Source organism: Typopeltis vanoorti, chromosome 10 (genome assembly GCF_054136105.1).
Source record: "Typopeltis vanoorti isolate ZY-2024b chromosome 10, IOZ_Tvanoo_1.0, whole genome shotgun sequence".
In the NCBI taxonomy this organism is placed as follows: Eukaryota; Metazoa; Arthropoda; class Arachnida; order Uropygi; family Thelyphonidae; genus Typopeltis; species Typopeltis vanoorti.
Window position 1 is genome coordinate 48,226,030 of NC_143558.1, and position 19,037 is coordinate 48,245,066.

At 39.0% G+C, this 19,037-nt stretch overlaps 1 protein-coding gene across 1 annotated transcript in view; it reads left to right on the forward strand.

The window, feature by feature from the left end:
* Nucleotides 1-19,037, forward strand: part of LOC150102399 (cytochrome P450 2U1-like) — a 43,289-nt gene that overhangs the window by 13,150 nt on the left and 11,102 nt on the right. Inside the window, exons 2-4 of the mRNA XM_090398892.1 lie at nt 1,995-2,325; nt 14,712-14,911; nt 18,561-18,821. Coding sequence (XP_090255018.1) covers nt 1,995-2,325; nt 14,712-14,911; nt 18,561-18,821 — 792 coding nt within the window. The remainder of the gene's footprint in view (nt 1-1,994; nt 2,326-14,711; nt 14,912-18,560; nt 18,822-19,037) is intronic.

Sequence of the window (19,037 nt, forward strand, 5' to 3'; positions counted from 1 at the left end):
CTCACCCATATCTGCAGCCCGCAATATTATGATGCAACTAACAAGAAAGTCTTTCATAACATCGTTTGGTTTCTTAATAAACTTTTGTTGCAATCGTTTGGTTTATAAATACGGATTTTCAGTCGATATGGACCAAACTTCCTTATTTTATTATTAAAGAAGCATATCTATAAGTACATATTTATATTTATTATGTTTATTTACTCTTTCTATCATCATGATCTTGCTCCCATAAATTATTTTTCCTTAAGCAAACAAATAATACAAGTATAGTTTTCAAGTTATACTGTGTGAACGAGAGTACATATTGATTTAAAATTCTTTAGCTGTTTGCTTTAATGGTAATCTGAAAATGGCTATTTTCTGGAACCGGTTAAGTATACAAGGCCCACGAACATCGCCTAGAGTGGGCCTTGACAAACTGCCACTAAGTGCAAGTATGTCGAGGAGTTCGAAAAGGAAGGGGGATGTGGAAACAGTATGTGAACATGTCTTCTGTATGATATCATCCTTCGCTCCATTAATGGCAATGACGCTTCTATGGACGGACGATAACAAAATCCTAAATCTTCCAATAACGATTTTTTTTAAGCATGGAATTTTTAGATATTCATCTGCTCATAAAATTTTAGAAATTACTAAATAATGAGCAGAAAAAAATCCACTTTCTCTGTAAACATGTACATCTCTCTCACACACATATTATTATTATTATTATTATTATTATTATTATTATTATTAGTGTTCGGCATTTTTTACTAAATCTTTCTACGTAAATAGAAAATGCAATACTAACACCTCAACTGCATAAATATAAATATTTTGCATTTATAATGATGATATTAATTTAAAAAATTATTATTATATTTTATATTTTCCGAGATTAAAGCTATTTAAATATTAAAATGTTTATATATAAAGTTTTTAATCTTAAAACTCTTAAACAGAAAAGTAGACACATCAGACTTTTATATCATTATTGTAGCAGGCATGAGTGCGAGTAGATTTGGAATAATCTAAAAGCGCGCGCGCACACACATATACAGAGAGAGTCAAAAAGTTTGTCTTTACAAGCTAAAGAATTCAACCTTATTCAATTTGCAATGTAAAACAGTAACCATTTTGTAATTTTGAAACAACAGTTCAAGTATGCACCTGCAAGCGATGTCATCCGCACTCATTTAGTATTATTATTGTATTTTAACACACCCAACACTTAAGTAAATTTACAAACATACACGCACGCTGTTTAGCGCGCTTTGATAATTTATTCGAACTGTGTATTTTCATTAGAATGAGGTGCTCAAATGTTCGGTAAAATTATTAAAAAACAACACAATAAATCTGTTGCATAAATTACACGAATAAATAATTCCATTACCGACGGCTATGTACACGTAGGCTCTTGCGTCATGAGCTACGGCTGCTATGTGACAACAAATCGTGTACAAGTACCTATAAGTCCTCTGATCCCATCCACACCCAGCACATTTGACCTCCGCATATTTATGCAGTGAATCATTTGTGAATTAAGCACACGATTTATGATTTATCTATCACAAATAACAGAAAAACAACACAACATTATTCCCATTGTTATTCTTGTATCATTAGAGATAAAAGACCGCGAAAAATAAGCAGTTGTTTTTATTTGTTTTTTTTTTAATAAAAACGGCTGCTTAATGATGGTTCTTGTGGAGAAAATAATTAATAAATTATTGAATCCCTTCCCACCATTTTTTCCCCAAATAAAGACTACAATTTTAACTACAATCTAGTCTATATTAGCAATTGATATTTATTGATATTTTTATTGATTTAATTTATTAAATTAAAAAAAATTACTACATTTTAACTAACGATTTTAAAATTTATATATTTTTCATATTTTTATTTATTTTTAATAAAATTTATTTTAAAATTTTATTTGATTTTAATAAATTTATTTTTAATTAAACACATTGACTTTTAATTCTACGTTTAATTCATTTCAGGCATTGTACATTCCGAGGATTCGGTATGGAGCGAGCATCGCCGTTTCGTCCTTCACACTCTCAGAGACTTCGGATTCGGAAAGCAAAGCCTCGAGGACAGAATTCTGCGTGTTACGGAAACTCTTTTGGACGCGCTGAAGAAAACCGAAGGCAAACCTCACGATGTCTCCGAGATTTTGATTAACAGCACACTGAACGTTATTTGCAGTTTGTTATTCAATCGGCAATACGAACCCGACGATCATGAATTCCAAGACTTGCGACAACAAATCGATGTAGTCTTGGAGCACATGACAACGGCGAATAGCTTCAACTCGAGTATTTTCGTAAGGTACGTTGGGTTCTTAAACAGCTTTAAAAATGATAACGAAATGTTGATATTTTGGAAGATTAATAGATTATTATAAGTTTGTGTATCCCTATGGAAATTGCTTTTGCAATCATAGCGCTAGGCCGTCCGAAGAAAAACATTCGATTCATGGATGACAGTGCCACACTACATCGTACACCAGCAGTGGAGATACTTCTGGAGACCGAGGATATTAATTTATTAGTATGTTGACAATAAATTTATGTCCACATTTGGCTATGGGCATGAAAATTTTTTCATATACAGGTAAAAATGTAGTTCGTCCTTAGCTTTCGGGTCCTGTGTAATCTTGCGCTAACTTCCTGTGATTGGCTAAAAGTGGGGGTGGCTGCCCGCTAGTTTTGAAAAGTTAGTTAGGGCTAAATGACTTCGCATACTTCATTTGGAGAATATGCATTAGCAGATTCATTTTTATTTCATTTATATCTTTCATTATTAAACATGTTTTTTTTTTTTATCTACAATCGTTTTTGTAGTTAGCCATTTGCTCTTTTAGCAATGAATAACGAGAAATGCAAATTATTCCGGAGAATATCTAAAAAAGTTTGACAAGTGACGTTCCCTCCCCTTATAAAGTATTATTGGAAATTATTATATTTTCTTAAGAAATAACAGTGTACTTTATATTTTATTTTTAGTCTAAAATAAATATTTTAATCAGAAAAAAATATTTCTAAAATTCTATAAGAATTGCAAACACCTTCCAAAGTTCTATATCATAATATTATAATTAAATTATGACAAGCATGTTAAAATTATTTTTTTGATCGCTGGCAAAACTTTGATCTTGAAGGAAGTTTGTTTAGAGTCGACGATTCCCTAGTAAAGTTCCAGGATTCAGCGGACGCGACCCTCTATGAGAGCTGCTCTTTCCGGATCGATCGTGGTTGGTAAGATTGTTTTCTATTTCTATTTTTGGATTCCTTTCACTCCTTTTTTTTTTTTCTCTTTCTGCTAGTAGCTAGGCTTAAGCTACAGGATTTGCTGGTAAGACTTGTTCTTACGGGATTTCTCTCTTTGCTTGTAGAACCTTCCTGTCCTACGGTATTTTTACTAATCTACCACCACGATCCTTCTCTTCCCTAGATCCTATATCCTTTTTTTTTTTTTTTTTTTTTTTTTTTTTTTTTTTTTTGTGTGTGTTCTTTTTTTTTTGGCCGTGGCCAAACTTAAGACCGACATGTCTTCACTACTTCCTAGGGTGAGAACGGTCGGTTTTCAAACGGACCCAGCCCTAAACAAAAGACATATCTGCAAAGCACTTTGTGAGGCAGTAGGTTCCGAAAACATTTACGGGTTTACCCCCTTCGGGGCAGGGAGATACCAGGTAGTGGTAAAAAACACCACAACTAGGGACAAACTGCTGGAGGGTTTTAAATGTAATGACGTAGAAATCACTCCGTTCTTAGTGGGAAGCCTGTTAAGAACGGTAAAAATTGACAGGTTCCCCCTCGAATATATAGAAAATAGCGACGACGTCATCCACAAGACATTCGCTAAATGGGGCACAATTAAGAACATTAAACGGGGCACTGATGTCGACTACCCGGATTGGAAATCAGGAGTGGTCATCTTCACAATGGAGATGAAAACTCCTGTTCCGAACTTTGTCACCATCGGCTCCGAAAAAGTCATGGTAAACTACCCAGGTGTCACAAAGCAATGCTACAGGTGTGGCTCCCACGAACACCTGGGAGCAGAATGTGCCAGGGCCAAGTGCAGCAATTGTGGCGAATCTGGCCATTTACTACCACATTGCACCAACCCCTGCAAGAAATGCCACCAAAAAGACCACAGTTACAATGTGTGTCAACACAGAACAGCAGCAGAACGAATGGGGGGTGCGATACAACCACTTCCCGTTCCTCCCCCCCTTAGCTCTGACAACACAGAACCACCAAAAATACCCACCCCGCCCCCGCCACCGATATCAACAGCCCAACCCAAACGTGGCAAACAAGAGGGGTTCAAACAAGTATCACTGGGTAAAACCAAAAAGTACAGAAGCCAAAATTCAACAGCCAGCGTTCCCCCCACCACCACGAACGCAGATACAACCACAGCATCTGCCACAGAGGAAATGGACACCTCTACAGCAAAACGTCAAAGGGAACAGGTAGAAGACGAACAAGCTTCGTTTAAAAGGTTGCCTATGGGCGGAAACCCTACTACCCTCCCCACGACAGGAACAGAACCCACCCCAGCACCATTCCCTAAAATAATTCCAGGGGGAGCTACTATTCTCCACCATGTCCAAAAAGACCAGGACGGGTTCGAAAGAATCCACAACGCCATAGAGAAAAACGGCGAGCCACACTTCTATGCCCACTACACAAAGGGTTCATCAAAACCCTGTGTTGGCTTGGAATGGGACAAACTTGCCGTGCCAGATATTCTAAATGAGGAACAAAACTCCTTTAGAAACTCCATTCTAGCTGCCAATATGGGCTTACATGACTGCGACATCACAGCGCTATACCAAGCACTAATCAAAATAGTTACCGAAGAGACACTAAAATTCTAATTGTCCCGCCCTATAACTACACCACTAAAATGAACAACACTTTTCGAGTCGCCACTCTCAACATTACCCCCCCCCCCCCCACCCCCCCCCCCCCCCACCCCCCCCCCCCCCCACCCCCCCCCCCCCCCACCCCCCCCCCCCCCCACCCCCCCCCCCCCCCACCCCCCCCCCCCCCCACCCCCCCCCCCCCCCACCCCCCCCCCCCCCCACCCCCCCCCCCCCCCACCCCCCCCCCCCCCCACCCCCCCCCCCCCCCACCCCCCCCCCCCCCCACCCCCCCCCCCCCCCACCCCCCCCCCCCCCCACCCCCCCCCCCCCCCACCCCCCCCCCCCCCCACCCCCCCCCCCCCCCACCCCCCCCCCCCCCCACCCCCCCCCCCCCCCACCCCCCCCCCCCCCCACCCCCCCCCCCCCCCACCCCCCCCCCCCCCCACCCCCCCCCCCCCCCACCCCCCCCCCCCCCCACCCCCCCCCCCCCCCACCCCCCCCCCCCCCCACCCCCCCCCCCCCCCACCCCCCCCCCCCCCCACCCCCCCCCCCCCCCACCCCCCCCCCCCCCCACCCCCAGAGACCTCTATATAGAAAGATTAAGTGAACTAAACTCAGCACAGCTAAAAGGAATCCCTGAACTAAACGAAGCAACGGAAAGGAGGCTGTATAAAGCTCTTCACCAAATAATAAATGGCCGGGAAAAAACAGTAGCTTCTCGAATCTTACAGAAAAATACAACAAAAAAAGAGTTAAGGGCAAACTAAAAACTTGTCCTCCTTTCAAGACCAACTAAATCCTTAATTCTATTGTCCAACTTGTTGGTTTCTCTAGTTCACTAAAGAGGAGGTAGACCTGAGAACCCGGGCTGCGAAGGCTTACGTCGAGGCGGTGCAGCTCCTTGTGGGCTGCATCACTCGGGCCGGGTTCTTCCCCCAACTCTTAGTTCTCTGGTTGATAAAGTCCACCTCAATACGGATTCCGCTTTCGTAGTTTTTTTATTTTTCTTTTTTTAGTTATAAGGGCTAGTTTAAGAATAATCTAAGTTCAAATTTTAACAAACGTTTTTCTTTTTTTTTAGGGGTTACGAGATGACGTCTCCAGACACCTGGATTAATGTAATCTAAAGTTATCTTTTTCGTATAAAGTGAATTGTAAATTTTAAGTTTTTTTTTTAGAACAGGTGTAAGGAGATTATGTTTTACAGACCTTTTAGCCACAACCTCTGGGTTACACAGCTAAATATATATGTATATATATATACATATATATATATATATGTGTGTGATGAATTTCATCATCATCGCTTACACGCCTAAGCATTCATTCTATCAAGTGTGTAGTTTCCAGGTGATTAGTAAATTGTTTAGCTAAGAGCAAACTGTAGTATCTGTTAGCTCAGTTATTATCGACAAAGGGTCTCATAGAGGCACTTGATAATAAACTACAGCAGCAGATACAGAATAAACCCCGGACTGGGGTAAGAATAAAACACTCGGTGGTGGGAATAGTATAGCCCTCCCCCGTCGATCATGTCATCTGCTTTGCCACGTACCCGGACTCTGGGTATAATAGTGGAGGCCAGCATCCCGAAAAGGACGTTAGCAAAAGCTCTGATGGATGCTGTTGGAGCTGAGAAGATTTTCGGCTTTACCCCGTATAGAGAAGGTCGATACCAAGTGGTAGTGAAAGATGCCGCCACAAGGGAGAAACTACTGCAAGGGTTAGATTGCCAAGGAAAGAGAGTGTTTCCATTTATAGTAGGCAGTATTCAGAAGACCTTAAAAATGAATAGATTCCCCCTAGAATACCTAGAGGAAGGGACCGACATAATTAAAACAACATTCTCGAAATGGGGAGTAGTAAGAGATGTCAAAGTGGCAAATGATCCAGATTTCCCAAATTGGAAGTCTGGTGAGGTCACCGCAGTAATCGAAATGAAGGCAGAAGTGCCAAATTTTGTTGTCATAGGATCGGCCAGGGTAATGGTCAATTACCCTGGTGTGAAGAAGCAATGCTTCCGATGTGGATCCTTCGACCATCTCGGGGCAAACTGCCCAAAACTTAGATGCAAAAACCGCCTCGCAACAAGCCATGCATTGGACGAATGTCAAATGGCTTGCCTAAAATGCGGATCCAAGGACCACAAAGTTAACACCTGCCCGTAGAGAACCTATGCAGAAAAGATGGGAGGTACTATCACGCCAGCCACGCAATCATCATCAGAAAACGAAAAAAATTCAAACCAGGAAGATTTTCCGACCCTGAAGGAAAACGCCAATACTGAAACCATAATGGTAACTCCAACAGAAGAAAGCGAAGCTACCAATACGAACCCAGATATAGCCAATCCAGAGAATATAGAAGAAAAAGAAGCAGAGGAGATGGAGGCAAACCCCAACACTTCGAAACCGCCATTAAGCCCACAGGAAGAGGAGTTAACTAAAACAAAAACAGCTAAAGCTTCGGAACCCTCCCACCAAGAATTCCCCCAAAGCAAAAGCAGGGCAAACGCTAACGTTCCTAATAAAAGACATCCCTGAGATCCCAGCCAAATTTAAACAAGCAATGGAGAGAATGGGGGAACCAGTACTCCTCCTCACAGGTAAACACGGTCCCAAGGTTGTTAGCGCCAAATCGGGTGACCTCTTCATAGAGGATATAAGAGAAATCAATCCAGAGGAGATACGGGGAACTCTGGATATAGAAGAAGAGGTGGAAATGGCCTTCATCACAGCTCTCCGTATGCTAGACCTGAACCGGGGAAGCAAGGTGGCCGATCAGATCTTAATAGCCCACAACAAACGGAAGTAAAGAGAATCGACTATTGCTTTTCCTTTCAGTTCTCAGAGAAGGGGGTGGAGCTGAGAACCGGAGCAGCGAAGGCTTACAGCGAGGCGGTGCAGCTCCTTGTGAGCTGCATCACTCGGGCCAGATCCTTCCCCCACCTCTAGGTTTACCTTTTCCATTTCTTTGCTTTCTCTGTACTTCATGTTATTGTTTGTTTTGTTACATGTTTCCTTTTTAGGATTTTTCCTTTTTTTTTCAAAGTGAAAAATCAACGACCGTTTTAGAAACGCCCCTGGGGGGAAAACAGCTAAAACAGGTCAACTGAGGCCTCTTTCACCTACTCTACCACTATGCACTCTATCTTTATTTCCTCTCCTACTATCTGCTGACTCTCAGCCTATCTTACTCTACAGGCCAATGATGAAGTTTGTTGAACTCACAATATATATATATATATATATATATATTTTAGATTTTGTGAATCTTCATTGATAGTGGAATACAAGGTAAGACTTTGACTTTTGATGCAATTTTCCCAGGCCCTTTCCTGTTCTCCTCCAACATCACTATAACACAAAACCGTTTCTTAATCTTTGCTAGTTGACTGTTTGAGTCAACAGGATTGTGCTGGCAGGTCCTTAGGCCTGCGGGAATATATAATCGTAGGTTCAGTGCCCTACTTCGTTGCAGTTTTTTTTTTTTTCGTAGCCATCAGATAACTCCAGGAGACTCCCAATTGATATGAAAGGCGTCAAGGAACAGATCAGGACTCTAAACAAGGAAGAGCCATTAGAAGTGTTAAAGTTTATTATGGCAAAGTTTGAGACTGACTGACCGGGTTATTTAAACTTTTACGCCCAAACAAATGATCCAGAAGGAGAGGACGAAATATCCAAAGAGGAATTTATTACTGTTCCGCCATCAACCCCCCCCCCCTTATGGTCTTATGGAGGATGACTCACCCACACAGGACGCTCCGAAAAATTCGGAGAAGGTCCAGCCAGTTATACTCTGGGACAAGGAGAAATGGACTTCTGTCATATTAGCCCTCAGGGAGCAAAACATCACATAGTCCTGGGCAAAAAACTCAAATGAGGGAGTCAAAATCCAGCCAGCTACTGTCACTGACTACAGGCAGATGACAAGCCTATTGGATAATAAAAATCTTCCTTACCATACATTTGCTTTACTAAGCGAAAAGACCCTAAAAGTGGTGATACGTGGTGTCACAGAAGGAATCACCCCAGAAGAAATCTCAGCTGATCTAAGAAACCAGAGCCAGACCCCAATCAAAGTCAGCAGGATGCTCAGGTCTGATAAAAAGCCAATGCCTTTAGTACTCGTGGAGATGGATAACACCCAGAAGCAAATATATGAATTGGCTGCTGTCTGCGGCCTCAAAATTACTACCGAACCTCTAAGAAAGAGAGCGTCAGCATGACAGTGCCACAGATGTCAGCGGTTCGGCCATGCCCAAAAACTATGGCGGGCCAACTTCAGGTGATTAAAATGTGGTGAAGGCCACCACACCATCATATGCACCAACCAAGATCTATGCCAGCTAAGTGCGCAAACTGCAGAGGTCCTCACCCCGCTAACTATAAAGGATGCCTAGCACACCCAAAGAATCGTGGGTCTCCCAAAACCGCTCATCCATCACCCAGCAGTGACACCCTAGGCAACTGTGTAGATCGCCATTCAGTTCAAATAACCTCCACCTTGACAACTAAGAAAGAAAATCAACCTGAAACCAGGGCCAAAACATATGCTGAGGTTGCACGATCCAAGAATACTTTCTCCAACGAATTTACAAGCTCCAACTTTACATCAGTTCTAACTGCCTCACTAGCTACCATGCTTCAGGAATTCAGCAAAACAAATCCTACGCCATCCTCCACGAAGAAATTCCTTCAAGGCACTCATTCCATCCTGACAGCACTCAACAATGAATAAAACTAAAGTAAACCCCAATTCGCTCCTGATAGCTGCCTGGAACGCCAACAGCCTCACCACCAAAACACTAGAACTACAAGAATTTGCACTCAGACACAACCCTGACATAATGCTGATCAACACTGATACAGAAAAAGCAGAAGCAATAGAAGACAACCTAGAAAAACAAAGACCACCTGAGACCTGGTAACAACCCAAAAGTGAGAAGATACACAATGTACCGCACGAACAGACTCAGCATCAGAGGGGAGGCACTGCCATCTATATCAAACCTCCACCATAATGCCATATCCAACCCACAGACCCCCAACCTGGAGATTACAGGAATCCAAGTCCACACAAACAATGCAGGAAGCCTCAAGATATATGCCGCCTACAACTCACCAAGCAACCCTCTACTGACAGCAGACCTGGATGCCATCCTTGGCACCACAGCCCCCACCATCATAGCAGGAGACTTAAATGCCAAGCACACAGCCTGGTTCAGCACCACCAACAACAGAAGTGGCCGCACACTACACAACACTGAACTCAGTTTTGGTAGCATGACCCATCGAGCACACTCATTGCAGCCCTCGTGACAGATCAGATGTGCTTGACATAGCCATCCTTAGAAACATCAGTTACCAGTACCAAGTAGAGACGATCAATGAATTATCATCTGACCACAACCCAATCCTGATCAAACTTGGCACGCAAGACCAACTGGCTCCCCTGCACACCTTCATATCATGGGACAAGCTAGCCAAAATCCTATCAGAATACACTGACCCTGCACCCATCATCCACATAAAAGAAGAAATAGATGAAGCAGAAAGCAATCTAACAAACCAAATAAAAAAAGCACTAGAAGCAGTCACCAAAACCACAACCAACCACCCAACCAGACGGCTCCCAGAAAACATCATGGACCTCATCAGAACAAAAAACAAAGCTAGGAAAAGATACCACAACACAAGAGCCTCACAGGACAAGAAAACACTGAACAACTTGAACAACCAAGTCAGAAAAGCACTTCAAGACCACAGGAATCAGGACTGGGAAAATAAACTGTCATCACTCAATCCAGAAGATCACACAATATGGAAATTTCTGAAGACTCTGCGCACCAAACGCAACCCACTACCCCCCCCATGCAAACTGCACACACTGATACAGAAAAAGCAATAAAAGACAACCTAGAAAAACAATGCAGCCCATCATATGACAACATAAACATCACCCACATTTATAAAATTCACCAGCAGGTCAAGCGTGCCTTAAGACTGACCACGCACAAGCCAGACAGCATCACTCCCACTACTCCAGCGGAAATAACCAACATCATAAAACATCTAAACAACAAAAAAGCTCCAGGTCCAGATGGAATTACAAACAGAATCATCAGACCGCTTCTTCGAATGGCTATTGTTAACATAACCGATGCAATACTGAGGATACAACACTTCCCCATTGCATGGAAAGCTACCAACATGGTACCAATAAAAAAGCCAGGAAACATTCCACAACTTCTGCAAAGCTACCGTCCCATCAGCCTGCTATCCAACCTAGGAAAGATTGCTGAAAAAATCATCCTCTCAAGACTACAAGAAAAATCAGACAAATTAGGAATAATACCAAACTAACAATTTGGCTTCCGCCGTGTACACAGCACGACGCAACAAATACACCGACTAGTGGAACACATCACACAGGGATACAACTGGAAGCTGCACAGAGCTGCGGTCTTTCTGGATGTTGCCAAGGCCTTTGACAAGGTATGGCATCAAGGCCTACTTCCCCATTCAAACTACAAACTCATACAGGCTAACATACCGACAAACCTCATCCAGCTAATAAAATCATACCTCACTGACAGATCCATGCAGATAAAAATAAATGGCACATCTCAACTAGACGCAAAATCCTAGTAGGAGTACCACAGGGATCCCTGCTGGCTCCGTGGCCGACATCCCACAAAACCCGAGGATTACCATCACAACCCTATACGCGGATGACACAGCCATAACGACAAGATCTCTCCGCCCACACCTGGCGATCAGTCATTTCCAGGACACCATCACAAAGCTAGAGAAATGGTTCTCAGACTGGAGGATACAAGTAAACCCCCACAAAAAAGGAAAAAAGATATCATGGCAGACAGAAACCAGATACCTTGGAGTACAGCTAGACAAAAAACTAAATAAACAGCCACATCAAGCTCATAGACACAAAGACATCCAGAGCCAGAACCCAACTGTACCCCCCCCCGATCAACCGCAACAGCATACACGCAACAAGCTGCTACTATATCAGATGGTAATATGACTAGTAATCACAAATGAATCCCCATCATGAAGTCACACATCCAAATCCAACATCTTGAAACTACAGAGGATACAAAACAAGTGCCTGCGGATGATCCTGGACGCCCCATGGTTCGTCAGAAACACGCATCAATTTTCCACAGACAAACCGAACTCTAGACATCCATTCCCTCCTTCACGAACATGCGGAAAAGTTCTTCAGCAAGGCACACTCTCATTCCAACCCACTAAGCTTCCAGTTATAGTGAACACGACTATCGCAAACATAAAAGACCCAAGGCAATCCTGCTCTCAGCAGAACAGAGCTAATCCCATAGTTCACAATGTGCGAGCATAAGGCTCACAACCCGCCCCCCCCTCCATCAAGCTTCTCGACACAGACAAAGGGGAATACAAAAGCATTTTATGCTTCACCCAGCAAGCCAGTAACGTTGTTGTCGTTTGTTTAATATTTTTCCTGCAAATATTTTTGATTTGATATTGCATTGCTTCACAATTGTTAATTTTTTTTTTTACTTAATAATTTGCAAAATGGATAGTATTTAAATTTTAAAATAATATCGTGGAGGAAGGGTAAAGCAAACTTTTCGTGTCGAGAGCTAACTTTGGTACGTCCAAGAAATGTTTGGTTTATATTATGTGATGACACGTAAAAGTGCACTAACAGTGTCACATTTATGCATTTAGCTGAACATCCCCCCCCCCAGTTTTACGGTGCAGATTACTTATCATTAATATTAAGTAGGCAAAGAAGCGGCTGCTTTCCTAACAGTGTCTGGTTGAAAATTTGTTATGCGATCTCATTCTTTGTAGAGTTCAGTGACATGCAGCCAATACATAAAAAATTACACGAGTATTATGGAGGTTATCAAGTAACGACAGTTCACCAAGAAGTCGCTAGATCTTTATAATTAAATGTGAAATAAATAAAAAAAAGTAGCTTTTCCGCATTTTAACGTAAAATGTATATCACTAGGGCTAAAAACATTAGCTGAGAAATATTTACTAAAATAAAGAGCCAAAAGGCTTCATTTCGGCGATGCAAAATTATATAAATCAAGTGGATATTAGATCCAACATTATTTCAAAGCCGAATACAGAAACTATAAAAGTTTCGTGTGAAATTTGACCAGAGAGCTTATGGGAATACCTCGCCGGCGTAATGTTGGATCTAATATCCAATTGATTTGTATAATTAGTTGTGAAATTTAGGAAATTTTTTCTTTAGACACAATGATTTTTTTTTCACAAATGCAACATAGAGAGACAGACAGAGAGAGAGAGAGGGAGAAAGAGATTAACCAAGACGATTTCGAGTTTTGTACTGCAATCGATGGGAGGGAATATTTTGAATGGCGTCTTATGCTATACAGTATCTAAGCGGCTTGTTATTTGCTTGTTTTAGCTTTACTACAGAGATAGCTATCTCTGCAGAACTCGAAAACAAACACCAAGCCTATCAATTCTGTCGTTCCCCCAGGACGGACTACGTATTTTCTCCCTAGTTACTGGGAGGCAAATTCTGTAACCTTTCTCAGCCTGGTCTACAAAAAAGTTAACGAAATTCTCCTGCTACAGTCAGAATGAATCCATTTTTCCAAGCAAGTGAGATACGAAACCGCAGAAGTTCTCTAAATGTCAAGATTGAGACACAAACATTCAATATTAGAAGTCGCCAATCTGGAGAACTGAGGACATTCCACAAAAATGCTGTGTATAAATTGAAATTAGCAATAAACTAATATGTCACTCTATCAAAAAAAAAAAAAAAATGGCATTCCAAAGGGGGAAAAAATGCTTATTCGAACTAAAATAGGAATACATATAATAAAATAATCAAACACCTCAACAACACGAAGGAGAAACGAATGATATCACCTACCCACAAAAGGCATGCTCTTTGTAGAATTTTCGAATTAGCTATCCATTTCTCATAATAACTTCTACTAGATCTGTAGAAGAAAGATGTAAGTTCCATTATATTCACCAGTTGTCATAACTTTTGTCGAGATTTTTTTTTTTTTTTTTGTGGGGGGGAGATCTGATTACATAGTAAATCGGCCTTAGACAACTGCAAATAGCTTTTTTACCTCATTAGAACACGCGCGCGCCTTTTTTTTTTTCCATTCCCAAAGGACCATATCTGCGATGTGAATTGCAGGTTTAAATTGCTATAATACGCATGCGCGTTATCACAAAGCCAATGGGTAAGGAGATGCACTATAAAAATCGCAGCATCAAGTAGATAAAATACAAGTTAAGCAAGCTTTATTTTATACTTTTCTTCAAGTAAAATATCGTGACTCGGTCATCTTCAGAAATTCGCTATCTTAATACCATGGTTTCGGAAATTTTAGGCTTTTCGTTTTATTTCCGCTTAAAATTTCCTTCCGTTGATTTCCCCCCCCCCCCCCACTCCCCTTGTTCTCCTACTTGTTAAATCGTCATAATCATCTTCCCTTCACCCATTGAAACGATGCTTTTTTTGTCGTTAAAATAATAGTTACATCACATCACGTGACCACCATTCACTTAATTCTTCTCTATCTAGTGCAGTTTATGTTTTCAGGTTTAAGTTTGAATTAAAATCAAGGCGGATTCAAAACTGGCTTTCAGATTTGGATCCATTATGGAATATAAGAAGTATATGCAACTGTCTGATGCAATATATATATATATAATGAGATAGAAAATAAAGTTTAAAATAAAGATAAAGCTGTGGCTATAAATTTTAGTAAGTACAATGTAATTTTTTCATTTTATTTATTTATTTATTTTATTCCTAGAACATTACCATGGAAAACGGCCTCCGATTTCATGGAACTGAATAAAGCAAAAGATGCATTCTACAACCACATGGAGAAATATATTAAAGCGCACGAAGACACCTTCGACAGCGCAAACCTTCGAGATTATTTTGATGTTTATCTTGAGGAGAGACGACGCGCTGAAAAAGAAGGAACGTTGAAAACCAGCACCTTTACCAGTAAGTCGAAAATGCAATCCCCCCCCCAACATTATTTGGTGTTCGGCGAACGAAGTTGGGTTGATAAAATGACCGATACATGGCGGTGTTGATAAATGAAAACAAGGATTTCAATGCTAATTTATAAATAAACAGTCGAATCGAAAAATATAAAGGGGAAAAATATCTGAATGTACAGGCACTACAGTAGATTCTAGAAGCAGACCAAAAGGGAAAAAAAAAAAAAAAAAAAAGAGCGAGACAAAATGATCTTTATTTCAATGAGAACAGTGACATCTAGCTGGGAGCTTGATAAACTAGTTCTGTAAATAGCTTACTTATAATACATATACAGTAAATATATCATTATCTAAGAAAACATATGTAATGAAACATTCACAGATTGCTCGTCTGCATTTCTCAAATATATATATATATATATATATATATATATATATATATATATATATATATATATATATATATATATACAGTATATATATATATATATGATTTAGTTTATGATTTAATGAGAATAATACAACTAGTTTCTAAAATATCCAGGTGTATATAAATTATGGTGCGATTGCAATATCCCTTATTTTGGACAAACTAACAAATCTATTGACGTATAGAAGAGCATAAGAGAGACATCTCTTACAAAAGATCACATGCAACTGCGTTATCCAGTCATGTTCTTTTTCCAAACAATCTTAATGATGATCAACAAATCCACTCCGTTTGCTGGGATAGATCGGAAAATATTTTTCGCTGTGATGATGAGTTTGAGAGAAAAATTGTAGAATCAAGGAAAATCCTGCTGAACCCTGTCCACTTAAACAACAATTTGAGTTATAACATCCCAGATAGCCATGCTGCAGTTATTCAATATTGGCGTTCACGTGAGCCTGCACGCACACTTGCAATAAACAATGGCACGCCTGTTAGATCATCTTGAAAAAATACAACGTTTTTTATGTATCAATTATGTGTGGCAATTTTTACCTGTAATTTCCAGTTTGTTTTAGATACTTCAATGTTTATTACTATTCTTTTCCTTTTATAAGCCGAAACTAGTTGTATTATTCTCATTAAAATCTTTATGTTATCTCGGTTTTCTAAGTCATTAAATCTATGTTTACAAAAAAAAAAAAAAAAATAAATAAATAAATTTAAAAAAAAAAAAAAATATATATATATATATATATATATATATATATATATATTAATAGAAATTACCTCCGTAAAGAAATATTAGAATCCATAACCTCAATAATAGTAAAACATGATGTAAATGATTACACTTTAGAGGGGAGTTCCACTTCCGTAACAACTGCATTTTAAAATTAACTTTTTACACAGTAACTTATTGCGGCAATGGGAACAATACTTCTCTTAGGGAGTATAAATCTGTATTCAAGGATGTGAAGGTAAGGAAGTAATATTCAAATTGAAAGATGCTTAGTGGAGGCCTGAAGTGGCCTCAGAAATTTCAGCGTTTGGTAAAGCAGGGTTTCTGGATTATGTTAAAAAAAATAAAAATACAAAAATGCAAAATTAATAATAAACAGTATAAAATATCCTTACCTCACCTATAGTAATGTATTATAATTAACACTCCTTCATAACAACAGAAGCAAAAACAAACTTGAATCATATAATTTGCAGCGCTCGGAGGAACAGTGTAAATTTCTTTTAAGGTCTCTGACATTTCTTCGTGAATATCAATTTAAACGCATATTAAAGTTTAATTTTCGTTAGCCAGGGAAGCCACTTTAATTCTCAACTTGTAATATTTCAATTTTATGATTAATAAACTAAAGGGGTTTCATTCGCTATTTTAAACGTACTCTTATTAACAATAACAAATATAGATATGAGCATTAACTTCATTCACTATATGTGAATTCTGAAGTTAGAGCATCGTGATTTGACAAAATTAGCCCTGGAAATAAACCCAATTACAATATTTTACGAGTAAAATTGTGCATATAACAAATGTGACTAGTCTTACAGTTGCTATTGGAAAACACTTGATGAATTCATTTTTATAAATTAATTAATATATTAATTTATAATACATTTTAGGTAAGTAAAATACTTATTACGATAATTACTTGACAGAATTTTTAATGAAAAGAAATAAACAGTGAGAATATTTCCGACAAAAATACACAATAGATGTCACTACTATCTAACTGAAAACCAAGCGATTACTGAAGGTTAATATAAGCAATAGAAACGTAGAGATATGGAACTCGCGTTACCTTGTTAATTATTTTTAATCGAAACGTTCCATTGGTTTAAAAATACTGAATATTAAAATTGCATTTATAAATTTGAAAAGAAGTTCTTCTACTTCAATGTTCAGTGAATGAGGGAGTTGAAACTATTATTGTGTGAATAATAATTAGTATGAGACCGTCATGAATATTCTAAATCCATTTACACTGAAACTTCCATAGAGGTTCCCTAATAATAATAATAATATGTATGTCTACTTGACATTCTTTATTATTTGTGATATTACTTTGACTATGAAACATTATATCAATTTTACAAGATTTAATGTTATTGTAAACCATATTATAAGGGAGTAAAAGGCGTTAGTTGATTTTTTTTATTTTATATTATATTATAAAATATTATTATGTAGAACGTGAAAATTTCAAACTCTAAAATGTATCATGATATTTGGTTGATTTTGTCAAAAATAAGCAAATAGAAATACATTTTACGAGTAGATAAGTAGATCGAGTAGTGTAGTGTAGAGAGACCTCCAGCGATGAATCTTCGGGTCTCCATGGAAATGTCATGAATTAATAATAATAATAATAATAATAATAATAATAAAAAGTGTAACATGCATAATGATATAACAGTTGCGATTGCTGCTGACATTCCGTATAGCTCAAAGCAAAGTACGTATTCCTGAATATGGAAAATAAATAAATAAATAAATTGATATTTTAAAGTGCGAAACTAACTCTGTGCAATATTACATCAAATTTACTGACATGAAGTTTTCTTCCACTGTAGAAGTCTTCGGTGACACTGAACTCTTATGTGTGTTTTGGCACTTGGAAGCAAGCAGACGAATATTTATCACACTCTCCTTACGGAAACGTCTGACATGTAACGCGATTTCTTTCAAAAAACATCTATAGTTAGACGTAACAACGTCTTGATTTATGATAAGTATTTTTAGTTGCATAACATACTAAGCAGCTCGCTTCTTTAACTACGTTCAAAAAATTGGAGGTTTTTCCAAACGTGGAACTGTTAGGCTTGAATGTACGTTTATTGTTTATAAAAGTTCCCGGATGTGTAGCTTGAATTGCTTCACGAAGTGTCATCGTTGACAAGTTATTTTATCACTACTGCTGTCGGGTGTCTCTGGATTTGCTGATGTTTCAGAAATTGAAATAAACTGCGAGGATTATACATTGTAAACAAGCCCACGATTTACAATTTTATCACATAGTTTCTGCGCATTCCTTCGGGTTGAAAAATATTAGTGTTAAAAAATAGAAATAAATAGTTTCCAGATAAATATTGTATTATTATATTATAAGCTCGTAATAAAGGTAATATATAATTCCCAAAATATTTTTTAAATGTCTGATTTTTATTTTTATTTTATTTTTGTACATTTGTATTTGTATTTTAGTGGACCGGTTGAAAGCCATTCTACTTGACTTAATTATTAGCGGGGGCCCTACCACTTACAGCACTCTTTACTGGGCTCTGAATATATTAATGACCCATTCAGATGTTCAAGAGAATATCAAGAAGGAACTAGAAGAGGTAGTCGGAGGACGATTGCCTTCCTGGTCTGATCGCGTTTATTTGCCATATACGGAAGCCACTTTGCTGGAGATTCATCGACATGCGAGCATTTTCCCTTTTACTCTATTCCATTCAAATGCAGGTAGGACTTTCGTTTTTAATAAGTATTTTTATTGTATTTCATTAAATGCAATATATATAATAATAATTTCCATATAGTTCCTGAAAGTTATGGCTAAAAGGCTTCGCGTAACTCCGTTTGGGGAATAAAAGGCGTTAGCAAATTTATTTGATTTATAAAAATTGGTGCAGATGATTTTCTTTATCTGATGTGACTTCACCAGGTCTACTGAAGATC